General features: G+C 49.0%; 1 protein-coding gene across 2 annotated transcripts; it reads right to left on the minus strand.

Annotated features, from left to right (window-relative positions):
• Positions 1-1068: 1068 nt before the first annotated feature.
• On the minus strand, positions 1069-18874 carry TICAM1 (toll like receptor adaptor molecule 1). 2 transcript variants are annotated; one of them, XM_037824265.1, is made up of 2 exons: positions 18795-18874; positions 1069-3549 (listed from the first exon to the last, which is right to left on the minus strand). In XM_037824265.1, the coding sequence occupies exon 2, from the start codon at positions 3423-3425 to the stop codon at positions 1389-1391; it is 2037 nt and encodes a 678-aa protein (XP_037680193.1). In that variant the 5' UTR covers positions 3426-3549; positions 18795-18874; the 3' UTR covers positions 1069-1388. The 2 variants fall into 2 exon arrangements, with proteins under 2 accessions (XP_037680193.1, XP_037680192.1); XM_037824264.1 differs by lacking the exon at positions 18795-18874 and adding an exon at positions 15491-16061.
• Between the last annotated feature and the right edge of the window lie 1883 nt (positions 18875-20757).

Here is a 20757-nt window from a genome sequence, read left to right on the forward strand (position 1 = left end):
GAAATCTAATGTCAGAGAACTTCCTCCCCAGAGGTTTCACTTCAGGGAGGCTTGTCAGGGCTGCGTCAGGGACTAAAATAGCAAGCCGGATGTGACTGCTTGGGCGACTCACGCCAGGCCCGCCCTCCAGGGAGGCCAGCAGAGGAGGAAAGGGCAGTTAGGATCAGTGTTCAAATCAGACCGCCGGGCGAGAGGAGCCTGAGGCTTCCCGGCTTGGTGGGCTTGAACCCGCCCCTCCTGACCTCTCTGTCAGGCTCAGTCTACCTCCCTTGGAAGGCTGGCTTCTTCTTATGTGCTCCCCCTGCTTCCAACATGGGTGATTCTCGGAGCTGGAATTCACATCTCAGCCTCGGTTTCCCCATCTGTAGAATGGGCACGATGATATGAGCTCCTACCTTAAGGCGTCCTTTGGGGGACTCAAATGGGTTTATATATTTAAGGCATCAAGAATGGATAAAGGTTAACTCTACCCTTATTTCCCAAACCCCAAAAAAGACCCAACCCCTCCGAGCGGGGTACTGTGTACTTCATGAGCACTGACGCACGAAAGCTGTCGAGGATCCTGAAACACTGGCGGGATAATCCCAATTATCAGATGAACAAACGGAGGCTCAGAGAGGTCAAGACACTTGCCCAAGGTCACACAGCGAGATAGGAACCCAGCCTTGGTGGTGGTCCTCCAAAGGCCCTTCCCATGAAGGCACACACCAAAAGAAAAGGGTTGTGTCAGAAACTGCCAAATGCCCCACTACATTTGTTCTCTCCACCTTCTCTGGTATTAGAACTGACTTTAAACGAGACACATGGCCGCTCAGATCACAGAACTACATTTCCCAGTCTCCTTTGCGGCGGGAGGGCGGGCCGTGTGGCTACATCGTAGCCAATGGGTTAAGAGCAGAGTCAAGGGCGACTTCCGGTTCCGGCCGTTCAAGGGGACGAGAGCGCATGCCCCTTCCGGTTCTCTTTTCGGGAACTGCGGCCACGTGTTTAAAACAAAGATAGCGGGACAGAGACATCGCTGGCGCCGGAGCAGCAATCAATAAATATTTATTATAATTAAAAGACCATGCTAATATCCCCCAGCGCATTTCTCACCACCCCACCGTCCCCTAAAGGACCCCCCAGTCCTCCAAAAAGAGACAATCTGTAAACACTACGTTCAGTTCCCGCCATCCTGAAGCCGGCAAGTTCTCTGCAACCGTCGTGCATTCTTCCTGAGAGCTGGAGGCCTCCGTGGCAATGTCCCCAAAGTAGCAGATGGCCCCAGCTTCCACTGCCCCCCAGGGTGGGAGAACGGGGACACTGGGGTGGCAGCCTGGGGAGGGTCCCAGGGATCCTGCCCACCACGTGGCCGCTAGACCGCCGGGTCCTCAGGCCCTGTCGCTGGCTCATTCCGCCTCTGGTGTCTTGTCCTCGGGGGCCTGGGCCCCTCCTTGTGCCCACATGTGGTTATTCAGCCCCAGCTGGACCATCTGTGCATGGTGGATGATGAGGGGCTGCACCCCAGGGCTCTGGGGGGGCCCTGGGGAAGGGGGCGGGAAGGCTGGGGGATGAGGGAAGGCTGGAGGTGGGGTGCCAGCCAGCCAGGGCGGCAGGGGTGGCTGAGGGCAGCCCGGCCACACCGGGAAGGGCGGCTGCGATCCCAAGGCCCCCTGAATCCCCGAGGACACTTGAGTCCCCAGTGACATCTGGGCCCCAAAAGCTGCCTGCAGTTTCTCCATCTGCCCCTGCCAGGCCAGATAGCTCTGGAAATAGGCTGAGTAGGCAGCGTTCATCTCCGCGGCCCACTGCCCCTCGCCCGCCAGGCGCTGGCTCTGCTCCCGCAGCGCCCGGGCCCCCTGCTCCCTCTCCCAGTTGGCTCTTCGCACCCGCAGCTTCTGGGGCTTGAAGGTGTTGGCCACCCTCCTGGCGAAGATGGGGGAGCGTTCCTCCAGGACCACCAGGCTGGTGAGCAGGCCAGCCGTGTCGGGGCTGAGCTGGGCCGGGGAGCTCTCCAGGGGAAGGAAGGGGATAACGGAGTCCTGCCAGCCATTCCGTGTGAGGCTGCCCATCAGGGCCTGGCTGAGCTGGTGCAGGCTCACCTGGCAGTCGAAATTGGCAGTGAGCAGCAAGACAGCGAAAGCCGAGTGGTCGAGGGCATCTCGGAGGCAGCGCAGCTCACTGCGCCCGGGCACCTGGAAATCCTCACAGAAGGTGGCCCCGTCTGGCACACCGAGGGCTTCTAGCCGTTCCCGGACGCGCAGCGCGATGCATTCATCTGCCCGGGCGTGGAGGATCACGAAGTTATAGAATTTCTGCTTGCACGACTCCAGCTTGGGGGGCGGAGGGCACGGGGAGGAGGAGGCAGCGGTGGAGACAGGCGTAGCCGAGCGAAGGGGCGATGGAGAAGGAGAGGGGTAGGATACTTTGGGGTCTGAGGGGGTAGGTGGACATGGCGTGGCTCTCTGGGAAGCCGTGTCTTCCACGGAAAGTGGGAGCGATGTCTGGGCCTTGGCGGGGCAAGAAGGGAGAGAGTTGGGGAATTCAGACACCTCTGTGAACTCCACTGAGCGGTGGGAGCTGGTTTCCGGGATGGCAGAGGGGCCCGGGAGGCTGGCAGGGTTTAGATCTGGGGCCGCTGTGGGCAGGCTGGGGGCTGGACTGTGGGGTCTCCCTGGGGGACCAGCCGTCTCCAGGGAGGAGGGCCAGCTCATCTCCTCGGGCACCGGATGGGCCGGGGACTCGTCACGGAGCCTGCTGGGCCCGCGAGGGGTGACATGCTGAGAGAGGAGGCGCATGGTGGGTGACTGGCTGATCTCCAAGTTGCTGACCAAGGAGGCCGGGGTGCCCGTTGATCGCAGGGAGCACCCCTGGCTCCAGCCCGACGGGCCCCCGATGGGCTGCGGAAGGCTCCGGGTCACCGAGGGTGACACCGAGGACGGCGGGAGGCAGGCCAGTTCGGAGCGGAGGGTCCGGAAGCCCCCCGGGTTCCCGACGACGTCCCAACTGCACCGGTCCCGGGCCTCCCCCTGGAGCTCGCCCAGCCGAGGGTCGTCCCTGGAGCTCAGGACCCGGAGAGCTTTCTGGTAGGCCTCGTCCCGCAGGGAGGCCGGGCACAGCTTCTCCTCAGTGAGCAAGTGGTACAGCTGGGCCACAGTCCAGGACACATCCCAGGGCTCTTCGGGGGCCTCGGTGGTGCCGCCTGCACCGGCCCACCGCTGGGCCACCAGCCGGGCCACCGCGTCCGCCCGCAGCGCCTCCAGCGAGATCCGGGCCTCTGTCTCCTGGCCCAGCTTCAGGAGCACCATAGCGTGCAGAAGGTCTGCTGCCCGACAGGTCGGGCGCAGTGTCTTCAGTTTGTGCTTCAAGTACAAGAGCTTGTCCCGGCCGGCCGCGCCTAGGACATCGAAGGCGCCGGGGAGCGAGGGGCCTGGACCGGTGGCCATGGGCACGGGGGGCTGCGGCCTCCTGCGGCAGGGGAGATGCGGAGTGGCCGAGACATGTTCTGCACCGCCGGGCGCGTCCTCCCCGCTCACTGTCCCAGATCTCGTCGCGGTGACCAGAGCAGACCTGTGAGAGCCAGGAACGTGCGGTTAGTTCTAGAAATCACACAGCCCCAGGAGGCACCCTGGACATCCCCCGGCCTGCCTGCCTTCAAATGCCACCTCCCCAACCTCAGATCCCTCCTCTGCAGAATGAGACCTTACTGAGCATACCTGGTGTTGACACGCACAAATTAACCTGTTCACTTTGCACGACGATCCCAAGAGGTAGAAGCCGTGTGTACCCCGGAAAAACATGTTCTTAGATCTAATCCATTTCTGTGGGTGTGGACCTTTATTTTCCCCCATTTTTTAAAATTGTAGAAGATAACATATTTACATAAAAGTGACAACTTTCCAAGTGCAATTTAACAAGTCGTTAGAGAGCAAATTTCAAAGACTATTATAGGTTACAATTCCACAGTTTCAGTTATTGCCTTATTAGGAAATATAACATATATACAAAAAGGTACTATCTTACAAAATGTGATCTAACTAGTAGATATATAGGAAGCTTCCAAAGTTCTTATGAGTTATAGTACCGTAGTTTCAGTTATTTCCTTATTGTGAAATATATACACAAAAGATAATATCTTTCAAAGTATGATTTAACAAGTTATATAGGAAATTTCCAAAGTTGTTGTGAGTTGTAATACTATAGTTTCAGTTATTTCCTTTTGTGAAATATAACATGTATACAAAAAGTTGATACCTTTTGGAGTACAATTTAACAAGAAGCTATAGAGCAAATTTCAAAGGATGCTATAGGATACAGTTCCACCATTTTAGTTCTTTCCTTCTAGCTATTCTAATACCCTAGCAACTAAGGAAGAGAAAATTATATAAAGATTCAGTATTCATCATCTGTTGTTAAATTCTATCTTGTCTGCTGCTGCCCCTTCCTCTAGTTTAATCATTTTCCCGATCCTCAGGGATGTCTAGGCAGTGACCCCCCCCCAACCTGCTCAGGTTGAAAAGGGGTGTCAACTTTATGAGCAAAGGGGACACATCTAGTTGATGTTCTTGAAGAGGCTGTTGCCTCTGGGTTTTGGGACTTAGCTGGCACAGGAGCTCTCTGGAGGATCTAAGTTTCTGACAAATAAACTTAGTGAGTGAAACTTTTATAGAGTCTCAGATAGGGATGGGGGATTCTTTAGGGTTTTGGGGACTACTGTTGACTTGGGCCTTAAGTAGAACATTTTGATGAGGTTACTTCAGTTAAGGTGTGACCCACCTCGTTCAGGATGGGACTTAATTATATTACTGGTGTCCTTTATAAACAGGATGAATACAGAGAGGGAGAGAGAGCCACAGAATCAAGAAGTTGAAACAGAACCCAGAAGGGAGAGATCAGGAGACACTGCCATGTGCCTTGCTGGAGGTGGAGGAGCCAAAGATCACCAGCAGCCAGTCTTTGGGACGAAAGCATCCCCTTGATTTGGACGATTTTCTGGTCTTGAAACCGTGAACAAATAAATTCCCATGGTTTAAACCCAGTCTGTGTCACGGTATTTGCTTTGAGCAGCCTAGGAAACTAAAACAACGCTATTATTTTCCCCATTTATAGATGAAGACAATGCAGCACAGAGAGGTCAGTTCACTTGTCCAAAGCCACACAGCTCGTGAGGGATGGGATCCGAACCCCGGCGGTCCGGCTCAGGAGGCTGGGTGTCTAACCACAAGGCGACACTGCCCATGACAATGGTAACAACAGCCACTTTGCGGGCTTGTTTCTGGGAATCAAGTTGTACTAACGCATGGAAAGTCTGGAGCCTGATGACTGGAAAACAGTGGGTGCTCAATATACGCAGTCAGGGTGGCAGGAGGCCTCCACAGGTGGAGTCCTCTGGAGAGGCCCTTGCGAGGAAATATGGAGGTTTCCAGCCCACAGCCACGAGAAGGGGCCACCCTGGACCCAGCCTTTGTCAAGGCTTTGGATGATGGAACCCCAGAAAACAGCTTGATTACAACTTCAGGAGGGACCCTGAGCTGGGACCATTCAGCAAAACCATCCCTGGGCTCCTGAAATTTGAGTGGGAGAATAAATTGTTGTTTTAAGCCTGCTAAGTTCCGGGACAATTTGTTACGCAGCTGTAGCTAACTCGTGCAGCTAGCAGTTTTCATATTATGCACTCGCCAGGACTAAGCACAGCTCTTATTGCCTCGTAGTGCTGCTGAACTATTTGGAAGTTATTACCTCTTCTAAAAAAAAAAAATTTTTAAAAACCATGTGCAGGGATTTGGGGGAGCTAATGCATAATGGGTATGGGTTTCTGTTTGGGGAGATGGGAAAGTTTTAGCAATAGAGGGGTACTGAGGGTAGTGCAATATTGCAAATACAATGAATCCCATTGAATGATGTGTTTGGGAGGGGCTGAGTGGGGAAAGTTTATGTTGTATATATGTTCCCAAATTAAAAAGATTAAAAAAAAATAACTAAAGAGACAATGACAATTAAATGCAATACATGATCCTGGATGGGATCTAGCAAAGTTGGAGAAAAGGCTCAAAAGGATATTATTGGGACATATGAAGAACCTGGAATAGAAAGTAAGCTTAATATCAATGTTTAAATTTCTTGAACTTGATAACTGCACTTAAGGTGGTTACAAAGCTGAATATCCTTGTTCTTAGGAAATGTACCTGGAAATAATAAGTGTTTAAGGAGCATGAAGTGTTTGGAAAATGGATTGATAATTAGATATATAGACAAACAGCAAAACAGATTAATGGAGGGATGGATGGATGGATGAATAGATAGAAAGATGGATGGATGGATAGATATGATAGATAGATAGATAGATAGATAGATAGATAGATAGATAGATAGATAGATGATAGAGGGTTGGAGGGATGGATGGATTGATGGATGGATTAGATATATAGATGAATAGATAGATACAGGGATGGATGGATGGATGGATGGAAAAATGGATGGACAGATAGATATATAGATAGAGGGATGGATGGATAGATGGATGGATGGATAAGATAGATAGATAATGATGGATGGATGGACGGATGAATAGAAAGATGGATGGATGGATAGATATGACAGATAGATAGATAGAGGGTTGGATGGATGGATGGATGGATTGATGGATGGATTAGATAGAAAGATGATAGATGGATGAATAGATAGATACAGGAATGGACAGATGGATGGAAGGATGGATGGATAGATACATAGAGAGAGGGATGGATGGATAGATGGATAGATCAATCGATAGATAGATAGATAACATGGATGGATGGATAGGTATATAGATAGATGGATAGACAGATAGATAGATAGATAGAGGGTTGGATGGATGGATGAATTGATGGATGGATTAGATAGATGAATAGATAGATACAGGGATGGATGGATGGATGGATGGAAGAATGGATGGACAGATAGATATATAGATAGAGGGATGGATGGATGGATGGATGGATGGATGGATAAGATAGATAGATATGATGGATTGATGGATGGATAGAGTGATACGGCAAATATGGCAAAATGTTAAAATTGGTGGGTCTGGGTATCTGGATAGGGAATGCTGGAGTTCTCTGTTTGGGGTTTGTATTCTTTTCTTAACTGTCCTGTCAGTTTGAAAGTATTTCAAAATAAAATGGTAAGGGCAGCGGGGGGGTGGGGGGGGGGTAGCCAAGCTGATGCTTCTGCATATTCTGTTCCCTCTGCTTGAGCTGCCCTTCCCCTGCCTTTCCTGGGTGATCTTAATCTCATCATCCGAGTCTTTGGCTCAGCGTCACCACCCCGGGGAGCCCTCCGTGGCCACCCCACTTCCCCATCCCAGTCTGTTACTACCACATCACCCTGTTCCCCCACAACAGATTCTTGCCCCTGGGTAAACTCTGTGCAAGAAACCTTCTGCGTTTACGATGGCTTCCCCAATGGACTGTGGAGCCTTGGTGGATCTGAAACTTTCCCGGTCATTGCCAAATCGCTGAACCAGAGGGCGGGCACCTAATAAATACATGCCAAATGAATGAATGAACGAATGAATGAGGTCAGTACTCATATCCTTCCGATGTTGTGGAGGAGAAAACGGAGGCCCAGAGAGAAGGCCCTTCCCAAAGGCACACAGCAGGTACACTAGGGAGGGACTCCAAGTCCCATAATTTAAGTCACCAACTCTTCAAAGCATGTCACAGTCACACTTGAGAAAATCACAAATCCTGAGCTCCGTTCTGGGGCGCTGGACCTGACGAGCTGGGCTGAGACTCACCACCTGTCTCATGTGGTTCCCACGATGAGCAGCAGGTCTCCAGCGGGCAGCATCTGGGGACATTCTTGACTGTCACCTCTGGGGGACAGTGGCCAGGGATGCCACTCCACACCCCACAAAACACAGGTCAGCTCCCCACCGCAGAGAATGGCTCAGCCCCAAATGTTGGAAGTTCTGAGATGGAGAAACCTCTCTTTATCCAACCCCTTCCCTTGTTGACAAATTGCAAACCTCGCTGGAAAAAATGATTCGGGGTTTTTGAGAAAGTTTGCATGAGTGGGGCTGAGGTCACTGATAATCAGGAAGGTCAGAAAGGGTGTGGGAGGGAGCAGGGGCAGGGGACAGAGGCAGAAGGAGGAGGTGACTCAGCAGAGGCTTGGAGTGGGGTGCAGAGGGGTGCCTGGAGGGGAAGCAAGAAATGAAGCAAGCGGCTGTTTGGGTGCTTTGAAAAGATGAAATGCTGATCTCGATGGGGTGGGGAACAACAGAACAGGAGAAGTTGATGTTGATGGAGGAGGGGAAAACCATAAAATAATAGCAGCAGTTTATCCCAGACAGTTGTAAAACAGCCTGGCAGTTCCGCCAAAGGTTAAATATAGACTTGTCATATGATTTAGTCATTCCACTCCCTAGTATATACCCAAGAGAAATGAAAATATATGTCCGCACAAAATCTCGGATGTGAATGTTCAAAGCGACATTATTCACAGTGATCCAAAAGTGGATACCACCCAGATGTCCATTCTCAGATGAACGGATCAACAAACTGTGGTCCAGCCACGCGATGGAATATTATTTAGCCATGAAAAGGAATGAAGTTCTGACTCATGCTTCATTCGATGTGGCTGAATCTCGAAAACATCATGCTATGTGAAAGAAGCCGGATGCAAAAGGTCGCGTATTGTATGATCCAATTTATATGAAATGTCCAGAACAGGCAAGTCTATAGAGTCAGAAAGTGGATTAGTGGCTGCCAAAGACTGAGAGAGGAGGGATGAGGAGTGGCTGCTAATGGGTGTGGGGTTTCTTTTGAGGGTAATCCCCAGCCTCTCTTGCAATTATGTGTGGCCATGTGACTGAGTTCTAGCCAACGAGATTATGGCAAGTGGAAATTCTGTGTGTAACTTCTAGAAAGTGTTCTTAAAGGTTGGGGATGTGCCCACTTTCACCCTTTCCATTTTCCTGCAGGCTGGGAAGTGAATGTGATGGCCGGAGCCACTGCAGCCATATTGGACCATAAGGTGGCATTGGGAATGGAATCCCAGATGGTAGAGCAACAGTATAGAAGGAACCGGAGTCCCTGATACCACAATTAACCACAGCTGAACACAATTATAAGTGACAACGAGGCTGGGGTCACTGAGGTGATTCATCTGACAGCCTCACCTTATCCTTCTGGTTGCAACTTAAGGGTCACTTCCTCTAGGAAGCCGATCCTAATGTATCTTATCCTCCTGATCATGAGTACTTAGCATTTTTTCCCTACTGAGTGTCCTGAGAACTGGGCCTGTGTCCCCATCCCCACTGCGCCCCTATCTCCAAGCACAGAATTGGTGCAGTCTAGACCAGGTGTCCAATGCAGCTGCCTTTGGAGGCCTGGCAGGTAGCATCCATCCATCCATCCATCCATCTGTCCTTTCAACAAATATTTACCAAGTGTTTACTTTATGACAGGCACTGCTGGGGTTATAGCAGTTGTCAGTGGAGACAAAAACCTCCGCCTTCATAGAACTGACTTTCTAGTAAGAGAGACAATCAACAAATAAGGAAGTAAAATGTACAGTGTATGGGATGGTGGTAAACAGCTCAGGGAGCCTACAGCAGGGAAGGGGGAACACGAATGCCAAGATTTGGTGGGAGGAAGGCATTTTCAGTTTTAAACAATGTGGTCCAGGAAGACATGAATGAGAAAGAGCCATTTAAACAGGACAGAAAGATGGTGAGACGGTGATTGCCATGGGGATACCTGAGGGGAAAGCAATTCAGGCAGAAGGAACAGCCTGTGCAAAGACCCTGAGGCAGGATGGGGCCTGGCATGTTGGAGGAGCAGCGAGGAGGCCCGTGGGGCTGGAGCGGAGGGAGTGAGGGGGAGAGCAGGAGGAGGGGAGGGCAGGGAGGGGATGGGGCAGGGCGTGCAGGGCCTGGTGGGCTGCAGGGAGGACTTGGGCTTTTCCCCTGAGGAAGGTGGGAGCCATGGAGGGTTGTAGGCAGAGGAGGGACGGGCCCTGACTCAGTCTCACAGGCGCCCTCTGGCTGCCGTGGGGAGGACAGACTGTGGGGGGCGAGGGCAGGAGCTTGGGGGACCAGGACAGAGGCAGAGGAGGGGGCAGGCGAGCCCTGAAGCACTGGAGCCTCCCTGGACCTGTCCAAACTCAGTGGCCATGACTCGGCTCTCGTCAATTGTTGCCGCAACGGAAAACAGGCAGATCTGGGCCACATGGGCAAAATTTTCAGGAGAAGCCAGAAATCCAGATTTTCAGGAATACCTAGTTTTAACAAGTTGACAATTAATTCAAATATTTTTTAAGGTATCTTGTGCGCTTGGAAAAAAAAAAAAAAAGCATGTTTATGGTTCAATGTGAGATCCCTGGATAAAAACTCGGGACATATTTGCTGAAGAATAAATAAATGAAGTGTGTGAGAGGGAAGAAGGGATACCAGATATAGCATTCATTCATTCATTCATTCAAGAACTAATTTTTTCGCATCTGCCACATAGGAGCCACTGAACATACTGGAAATTCGACAGAAACAAACAGGAATAGTCCTACCCTTGGGGAGCTCATAGTATGGTGGATATAAAGAGCTGCCCTTAACTATATACTCACTATAGACCACGCAGGCCTCCCACTGTTCCTCAAACTCGCCCAGCACAGCCCTGCCTCAGGGCCTTTGCACTGGCTGTTCCCTCAGCCTGGAACGCCCTTCCCACTGGAATGCCCACGGCTGGCTCCCAGCCCTCCTTCGGGGTTTTGGTCAAGCCTGCCCTTATCACACTGGGTACAACTGCTTACGTCAGGGACGGGTCACAAAATACGGCCCTCCGCCTGTTTGTGTAAATAAAGTTTTATCGGCACACAGCCAAACCCATTCATTTATATAAGGCCTGTGGCTGCTTTCGTGATACACAGCAGAATAAATTGAATCAGAGACCATGTCGTCCGCCGAACTGAAAATATTAACTCTCTGAGCTATGAGATTGGAATTCTATTTTTTTTTCCCATTCCATAGAGGGCAAAATGTTCTATTTCTGGACAGCACAGTTTTAGAAATTTCGATCAAGTAATGTTGGAGTTATTGTCATTTTTGGCACAAGGAAATGGAGGCACAGAGAGGTTAAGTAAGTAGCCCAGAGTTGCACAGCTCGTAAGGGGTAAGCTAGATTTGAACCCAGGCTGCTGGCTCCAGAACCCATGGAGTTTTACTGCCACAGATTCCAGCTTAAGTGTACCTGGTTACTCGGCCTGAGCGATGACATTATCCAGTTTTAATTTAACTAACCCTCATTAAACTGGCATGTGGACTCCTGTAGAGAAATGGGGATGGATGGCTTTGCCCATAACGCAGGCACAAGGGAGCAATAAACAGAAAGGCAAAATGCATAGCTTCTCTTATCTCGGTGCCCAGCTCGCTGCCAGCCACACAATGAGGTAAAAACGACGACGATCTTACATTCAGGTGGGACCACAAGCCAGCCAAACATTTTGAAATAATCAAGACAACTATTTGAAATATGGCCCAATATCACCCTCGATGGCATTATCCCTTAGACCAACTTTTCTTCCACCTTCTGATGGCTCCTGGGGACAGTTGTGTGTACAACTTACAAAGAAAAACAAAACAAAACAGACACGTGTTGGCATAAACCCTCCAGCTTTTAACTGATTAAAGGACACAGCTGATAAAGCATGGAGAAGGGGTAATCCTTCCTGGGAGGGGGTGAGTGGGGTTGGCCATAACGTTCTGCCACATGCTGTGTTAGCGTTGTGAGAATTCATCAAGTTCAACACCTATGATTTGTGTCCTTTTTCCATAAGCAATTTGTACATCAATAAAACATTAAAGGAAAAAGAAAGTTGGGAGGCCTGTGGACTTCCTGGCAGCAATGTGAAAATCAAATTATTTCCGTATTAGTTGCCAACACTGAACAAAGGCGATTTTGTATAAAACGCTGGCATTCCACCAAACATTCCAAGAAGAATTAAACCAATCCTTCAAAAACTGAAGAGGAGGGAACACTCCCTAATTCATCTACGAGGCCAACATCACCCTCATACCAAAGCCAGATAAAGATACCACAAGAAAAGCAAATTACACATGAATATCTCTTATGAATATAGATGCAAAAATCCTCAGCAAAATACTAGCAAACCAAATCCAACAGCACATTAAAAGAATTATACACCATGATCAAGTGGGATTTATCTCAGGAATGCCAGATGGATCAACATAAGAAAATCAATTAATATGAACACCATGTTAATAGAATAAAGGAAAAAAAAAACACACACGATCATCTCAATTGATGCAGAAAAGGCATTTGACGAAATACAATACCAGTACTCCTTGAAAAAAAACACTTAGAAAACTAGGAATAGAAGGAAACTTCCTCAACATGATAAAGGGCATGTATGAAAATCCCACAGCTAACATCCTTCTCAATGGTGAGAGACTGAAAGCCTTCCCTCTAAGATCAGGAACAAGACAAGGATGCCCACTTTCACCACTGTTATTCAACATTGTGCCAGAAGTTCCTGCCAGAGCAATTAGGCAAGAAAAAGAAGTAAAAGGCATCCAAACTGGAAAGGAAGAAGTAAAACTTTCCCTATTTGCAGATGTCATGATGCTATAAACAGAAAATCCTGAAATATCCACAACAAAGCTCTAGAGCTAATAAATGAATTCAGCAAAGTGGTGGGGTACAAGATCAACACCCCAAAATTGGTACTATTTCTATACACTAGAAAGGAACATTTAGAGGAAGAAATCAAGAAAAAAATTCCATTTACAATAGCAACTAAAAGAATCAAATATCTAGGAATAAGTCTAACCGGGGATGTAAACAACCTGTACATAGGAAACTATAAAACATTGCTAAGAGAAATCAAAGAAGACCTAAATAAATGGAAGGACATTCCGTGTTCATGAATTGAAAGACTAAATATTGTTACGATGTCAATTCTACCAAAAACGATGTACAAACTCAACACGATCCCAATCAAAAATCCAACACCCTTCTCTGCAGAAATGGAAAAGCCAATCATCAAATTTATATGGAAGGTAAGGGGCCCCAAATAGCTAAAGCTCTCTTGAAAAAAGAATGAAATTGGAGGACTCACTCAAGCGTCTCAATATTAAAACTTATTACAAAGCCACAGTAATCAAAACAGCATGGTACTGGCACAAGGACAGACATATAGACCAGTGGAATAGAGTTGAGAGCTCAGAAATCAACCCCCACATTTAAGGCCAACTGATTTTTGACAAGGGGGCAAAGCCCATTCAATTAGAAAAGAATAGTCTCTTCAACAAATGGTGCTGGGAAAACTGGATCTCCATTTGCAAAAAAAAGAGAAGGATTCCTACCTCACACCTTATACAAAAATCAACACGAAATGGATCAAAGATCTAAATACAAGAACCAGAACTATCAAATCCTAGAAGAAAACAAAGGAAAGCATCTTCAAGACCTTGTGTTAGGAAATGGTTTTTTAGAATTTACACCCAAAGCACAAGCAATAAAAGAAAAAGTATATAAATGGGAGCTCATCAAAATTAAAAGCTTTTGTGCCTCAAAGGACTTTTTATCATGAAAATAAAATGACAACCTACACAATGGGAGAAAATATTTGGAAATCACATATCCTATAAAGGTTTAAAATCCTGAATACATAAAGAAATCCTTCAACTCAACCAAAAAGACAAATAACCCAAATTCAAAAATGTGCAAATGACCCAAAGAAGATATGCAAATGGCCAAAAGAGACATGAAAAGATGCTCAATATCAGTAGCCATTAGGGAAATGCAAAGCAAAACCACAGTGGGATACCATTTCACACTCACATTTCACACCCACTAGAATGGCTACTTATTAAAAAAGGAAAATTACAAGTGTCGGAGAGGATTTGGAGAAATAGGAACACTCATTCATTGCTTGTGGGAATGTAAAATGGTGCAGCTGCTATGGAGCACGGTTCAGAAGATCTTCGGAAAGTAAAGTATAGAATTTACCATCTGACTCAGCAATCTCACTCCTGGGTATAGACCCGAAAGAATTGAAAGCAGGGGCTCAGACAGATATTTGCACACCGATGTGCATAGCGGCATTATTCCCATTGCCAAACCCAGTGTCTATCAACCAATCAATTAACAAATACAATGTGGTGTAGACATACAATGGAATATTATTCAGATGTAAAAATGACTGAGGTCCTGATACACGCGACAACACGGATGAACCCTGAAGGCATCATGTTGAATGAAATAAGCCAAAACAAAAGGACAAATATTATATGATCTCACTGATATAAAATGATAAGATTAAGCAAATTCATAGAGTCAGGATCTAGAATACAGGCTACACAGGGGATGGGGTGAAAGTGGGGAATCGGGAGTTCAGGCTTAAAATGTACAGTTTCTATCTGAGACAATGGAAAAGTTTTGGTAATGGATAGCGGTGATGGTAGCACAACATTGTGCATGTAATCAAATATCTGAATGTGGTTCAAAGGGGGAAATTTTAGGTTGTATATATGGTACTAGAATAAAAAATTTTTTTTTAAAAATTCATGGAACTGCACAACACAAACAGAGAACCCTAAGTTAGACCACAGACTGTAGTTAATAGTCTGATTATAAAAACTTGTTTTTATCAGTTGTAACAAAGGTATCACTTCAGTGCAAGGGGTTAATCACAGGGTGGAATTTGGGAATCCTGTATTTTATACAATGATTATTCTGTAAACCTGCAACTTCTCTAAAAACAAACACACACACACACAATAATTCTGGTGTTCTGGATTCTTTTGACCAAAAAAAAAAATCAACAATCGGGCCACAGTGGGCCAATTGGCAAGAGCTCAGTTGCCCTCCTGCTTGGTTTCCCTGAGTTTCTCCATGACAGGAGACTGCAATGTGCTTGGGAGCCAGCCCTTTGGGCTTTAAATCCCAGTCTGTGAGCTTGGACAAGCCACGTGCCCATGGGTGCCTCAGTCTCTTCATCTGTAAAATGGGTGCAATGCTCAAGCCCTACCTCCTTGGGCTGTCATGAGGTTAAATGTGTCAAAGCATTAAGAACTGTGGAAAGCAGTGCCTGGCACACAGTAGGGCTGTCTGAGCATGACTGAGGGTGATTGCTGCCTGCAGTTAGAGACCCCCATAGTCAAAGCTGGAGGATTTCCACAGAACATGCAATGGAGCCACTCGGGCTCAGAATCTGCAGAATCTTAGCTCCTACCTGCATTCCTGGCAAATACCCCGTCAGTCCTCTCCACCCGCCAGCCTGAACTCAATCCTGGCCTGGAGTCTGCCCCAGCTTCAACTGTCCCACCTCAGCCCCAGACACTGGCCCCTGCCGTGTCTTCCGTCCACTCCCTGTGCCCTGCCCGGCTATCTCCACCGCCTTCCAGAAAACCGGCCTTCCATTGGTGCCACCCTCCCTGCCTGGCCTGTAGGAAAAAGTCCACTCTGCACCCTGAGGAGTGGGTGGCAGGTGGGGCAAAAGAAAAACCCACCCATGGCGGGGGGTGGCAGTTCCTGCTCTGCCACCTGCCAGCTGGCTGCCCCTTTCGCAACCTCGGTTTCCTCGTTGGCACAACCGGCGTGAAAATGGCTGTTGGTGATGAACGTGGGGCTTCCGTGAAGATTCCATGTAAACATGAGGCCAAAGAGTTGACAAAAGTGCCCAGCCCGGAGCAAGAGCTCGACATAAGACGATAGCATAACAATAAATATTGGCAGAATTTACTTTTTTCTCTTCCTCTTCTATATATATATATTTTTTTTAAATTTAACCACGTCTGGAAGAAGGCTTATTCATTTCCTTCTCTCCTCCACCCCTCCGCAGGCACCTACATACGTTTTCTGACAGTCTCTTCACGCAACAAGCAAATAATTATCTAGCACCTACTATGCTAGATATGACACTGTAGATCAAGACGGGAAAATTTCCTGCCTTCTCAGAGTTCACCGTCTACTTAAAAGAAACTATAGACAGAAAGATAGATGACACATAAATAGAATGTTCTGGCAAAGATGGCAACTGTTAAAACTGGAGGATCCGGGTTTCTAGGGAGGGGAGGGTATGTTGGAATTCTCTGTATAGGGTTTGTATTATTTTTGCAACCATCCTGTAAGTTTGAAATTATTTCAAAATAATTTTAAAAGGGGGGAAAAAAGAGAGAGAGAGACAGAGAGAGAGAGAATAGTCCAGGATCATCTCAGATGCAAGATGCCCGTGACTGGGGAGGAGGCAATGGAGGATTGGTGATCAAGGAGGGGCCTTCAGAAAGGGGGTGATGTTTGAGCAGAGCTCTGAAGGAGGCGAGGGAGTCAGGGAGCGATCTGGGGGGACAGCTTTCCTTCCAGGCAGAGGGAACAGCCTGTGCAAAGGCCCTGAGGCAGGCCTGGGCCTGGTGAGTTGGAGGAGCAGCGAGGAGGCCCGTGGGGCCGGAGCAGAGGGAGCGAGGGGGAAAGCGGGAGGAGGAGAGGGCAGGGAGGGGACGGGGCAGGGCGTGCAGGGCCTGGTGGGCCGCGGGGAGGACTTGGGCTTTTTCCCCCCCGAGGAAGGTGGGAGCCATGGAGGGTTGTGGGCAGAGGAGGGATGGGCCCTGACTCAGTCTCACAGGCGCCCTCTGGCTGCTGCAGGGAGGACAGACTGTGGGGGGTGAGGGAGGGAGCCTGGGGACCAGAGTGAAGGTGACTACACTTACACCGGGGGTGATGGCAGTGGTGAGGCAGCAGGAGGAGGCAAGAAGGATGCATGGGGTTTTGGCAGAAATACCTGAGACGAGGAGCGTGTGGGAGGAGCCGGTTTGGGGCCAGGAGGGAGAAATCAAGAGTTGTTTTAGGAATGAGTCATTTGATAAATGCTTGCTCTAGGCCCTGAACAACCTGCTCCCATCCCCTCCCTGTCTTCACCTCCTCGTGCTTTACCCCTCGCTCACTCCGTTCCAGGCATGCTGTTCCTTAAACCCAGCAAGCATGGTCCTGCCTCAGGGCCTTTGCACTGACCATTCTCTCAGCCTGGACACCCTTCCCCAGGTCTCCGTTCAAATGTCACCTCCTCAGCAAGGCCAGCCTTGGCCTCTGTGCTTAAAACTGCACCCCAACCCCGACTCCATACCCTCCACTTTATTTTTCTCCTTCATTTTCTCACCACCTGAAACTCCATAGATTTTACTTATTCAGGTTGTTGAATGAATACGCATCGTTTCCTGCAGGACAGAGCACTACTAGAGCATACTAGCGTATCTGTGGCCGGATCTCCAATGCCCGGCACACAGTAGGTGCTTAATAAATACTCACCACCCAATGGATGGGCGGAGCAGTGCCTGGCACACAGTAAGCACATGATAAATGCTCCCTGATTCCAAACGAGCCTCTGAGTTTTATCTGCTCCTGCCATGGCTGGCACTTAGGAGGAATCCAATCCACAATTTTTGGCTCATTAAGAAAGGTTACAAGAAGAGATGGAAGGTAACGCATGCACAAATTGTATCTGATATATATATACTCATATATATATATATATATATATATACACACACACACACAGGACGGAAGGGGTATTTATTCAATAAGCATTTATTGAGCACCTATTATGTGCCAGTATGTGAAGCAAATGACAGCCCTCCGAGATAGGACCATTTGATGCACTTTCACAGATGCCCAAAGGAAGTAAAAAGTGACTTGCTGCAAGTCACACAGGTGGAAAGTTGGGGGTGGGGGGCGGATTTAAACCTGAAGCGTGGCCCCTCCCTGGGCCTGCACCTGCCAGATCCTCAAAACCCCGCCAGTGTGGAAGCCAGGGACTTTAAACCCGCACATTTGACCCTCTTCCCTCCGCCCTTCACAGCTTCTACTTATCTTTTTTATCATCTTGACGGTGGGCTCCAGGAGGGCACGGATATTGTCCCTATCTCCTGCACACAGCAGGTGCTAAATAAGTGCTTCTCCAAGAACGAATGAATGTCCCTTGCTGGGAAGAGGAAACTGAGTCACAGGCGGAGCCAGGACCCTGCCCCGCCCCCTGCACCCAAGGCTGGACCCGGATCCCCCAGGCCTCCTCCGGCCTGCTTTGGTCACCCAGATGCCTCCCGATCCCCCAAAACCCCTGTTTCAGCCACGGAGGGAGGAAGAGACCAGGGTCCCGTGGTGACGGCCCTGGGCTCTAGAGCAACCCGAGCCCCAAACGGCGCGGCCCGGGCGAGCCCGGGAGAGCCTGGGCGAGTGCAGACTTGCAAGGGCTTGGTAAGAGGGGTGGGTTCCAGGAACCTCAGGAAAACAGTGGGGGTTCGGGGCTGGGAAGGGCTAGGGTGGGCTGAGGGGGACGCTCCCTCCGGGGCAGGGGGGAACTGGGACCCAGAAAGAAAGCACCGAAACCAGCAGGAAGAGCGCGGAACTCTCGGGGAGAAACCAACCGAGAACCTTGGGGACGCATGGGCAGCCCCGCGCCTTAATCGAAACCGTCGGGGAGGAATTCAGGATTCGGGGGAGGAATCCGAAACTTTGGGAGTTGGGGGGAGGTAATGTGGGACTTTGGGGAGAAATCTGGGGTGTTGGGGAGGCACCTAGGATGTCGAGGGGGGCGAATCTGGGGATCGGGGAGGGATCCGGGCAGCTGGGGAAGGAATCTGGTGCGTTAAGGGGAGTGGAGGCTCCGAACACGCGGCGCGAGGACTCGGGGAGCGCCAGGGTGGTCTGGAACCCGGGCGAGGAGCCGCGGGAGTGGGCGACCGGCTCCCTGCAAGCCGGCCTGGTGACCCCCCGGCACCCCTCCAGCACTTCCCGGCCAGCCCTCGCCCCTTCCCCACCTACCCGGCATCCCGGGGCGGCCGGCGGCGAGCCGAGCTTCTGGCGACGGTGCCCCAGGGTGGCGGTGCGCCTAGGGCGCGCGGCGGCTCCACCCCGCGGTGCCCGCCCCTTCCGCGCCCCGGCCCGCAGAGCAAGGAGGCGGGCGGAGCTGAGGTCACGCTTTCGGGGCCCTCCTCCCTCCCGGCCGGGAAAAACCCCCAGGCGCCCCGAAGCAAGGCGCGCCGCCCCTCCAAGGGCTGCGGCTATGGGCGAGTTTGCACACCTCCTGTGCGCGCGCCGGGTGCTGGGGACTCCCGCGGGGGCCCAGCCTAGGGGAGCCCACCATCTGCAAGAATGTGACCTCATTTAAAAATCAGATCATCTCATTTAGCGAGAAGTACTTTCCAGGTAATAAATGGGGGATGGTAGTGCTGGGTGGTTGTGGTTGGCGATGTAGAGAATGGGTGCGGAGCGACCGCCCTGGACTGAGAGAAAGGGCGATCGTAGCCTCCCCGGAGAGGTTTGGGGGCGACGATGAGGTTGGAAAGTGGGTGGCATTTGCGTATCCCGCAAACCCGTTTTTGATCCACAGGGGTGCTTTTTTTTTTTTTTTTTTTTTTAGTGCTAATCTTTTGGGGGACCCTGAACCCGGGGCAAACATACCCAAGAGGCCCGGGATTCGTTTAGGGGGCCCACAAAAATGTTTTCAAATTGTCAAGAAAAGAGATGATGGTAATTCAGCCGCGATTATATTAGTCTTCAAAGCACTCAGCTGTAAAATGTAATTTATTAGGTGTTGTATTACTATTATTTTTTAATGGCAGAAGGGACCCAAGAAAGGGCCTGAGAGCACCATTTTGACAGACCCCTCCCTCTCTGGCAGCCAGGGGAAGTTCTGAGCCTGTTCTCAAAAATACCATTTGCAGGTGCATTTTTTTTTAAAATGCAGGTGCATTAAAAAAAAAATACACGAGGTTACAGGGAATTCCATTATGCTGAAATATATTTATTTATCAAACTATTTTTAAAAAACAACTTAGCGCTGTACCTTCATATGGTTCACCACCTTAAGTGATGAGATGGGCGGGACGCCTGTAAGTGATTTTTCCAGCTCTGTGGCAATGCAATCTGATATGAAAGTATTTGTGGTTTCTATTGGGGACAAAGCCCAGGTTCTGCTCCCGCTCTGCTCTATCGCCTTCATTCATGATTAAGGAACTGGGAAATAGCCACTAAGGGTGATATGGAAATGAATGGGCATGGCCCTGTGCCGATAAAACTTTATTTACAAAAAGAGGACTTGGCACTTAAAAGAAATATCACTTAAAAGAAATATCTAGAATAGACAAATTCATCGAGACAGGAAGTAGATTAGAGTTACCAGGGGCAGGGGTGGGGGGCTGGGGGAAATGGGGAGTTATTGCTTAAGGGGTTCAGAGTTTCTGTTTGAGGGGATGAAAGAGTTTTGGTTGTGAATGATGGTGTTGGTTGTAAAAACACTGTGAATTTGTTAATATCACAAGCGTACACTTAAAATGGGGAATTTTTTTCATATGTAAATGTATATAAAACTGCAATACATTTTTTAAAAAGTAATGAAGTGGATACCAGCATCCTGTGAATTTCCTGCCTGAGAAATATTCATGTTAAGTCTTTACAAGGAGCAAATTATCAGCTAAACCCTGAACAGTGACCGTCCCCCAGGCTCCCAGCTCTGAAACTGTGGTCTTAAAATATACTTTTTACAGTAAAAGCACCCAGGACTTCTTGAAGAAAGGACTCGAGAGCCAGTTGGAAGTGAACTTCCTCAGCCAACGATGGGGCAACTTGAATTTGAAAACTGAAAATAATCACAACTGATCGAAACCTATCCAATACATTTAAATCTGCGAGTTCATAGTAATAGTAATTGAAATTCATCGATCCCCTTTGGAATAGAGAATCATTCAATTGTCTGAAAACTTGGAAGAAAAGAATCAAGCATTTA

The sequence above is a fragment of the Choloepus didactylus genome, assembly GCF_015220235.1.
Source record: "Choloepus didactylus isolate mChoDid1 chromosome 25 unlocalized genomic scaffold, mChoDid1.pri SUPER_25_unloc1, whole genome shotgun sequence".
Taxonomy (NCBI): Eukaryota; Metazoa; Chordata; class Mammalia; order Pilosa; family Megalonychidae; genus Choloepus; species Choloepus didactylus.

Coding starts and splice junctions, on each gene's coding strand:
- TICAM1 (XM_037824264.1), bottom strand. CDS start 15,627: ATGGAATCTTCACGGAAGCCCCACGTTCATCACCAACAGCCATTTTCA. Junction 3,550..15,490: donor ACTGCCACCCCCCGCCATGG/GTGGGTTTTTCT, acceptor TGGCTCTCACAG/GTCTGCTCTGGTCACCGCGA.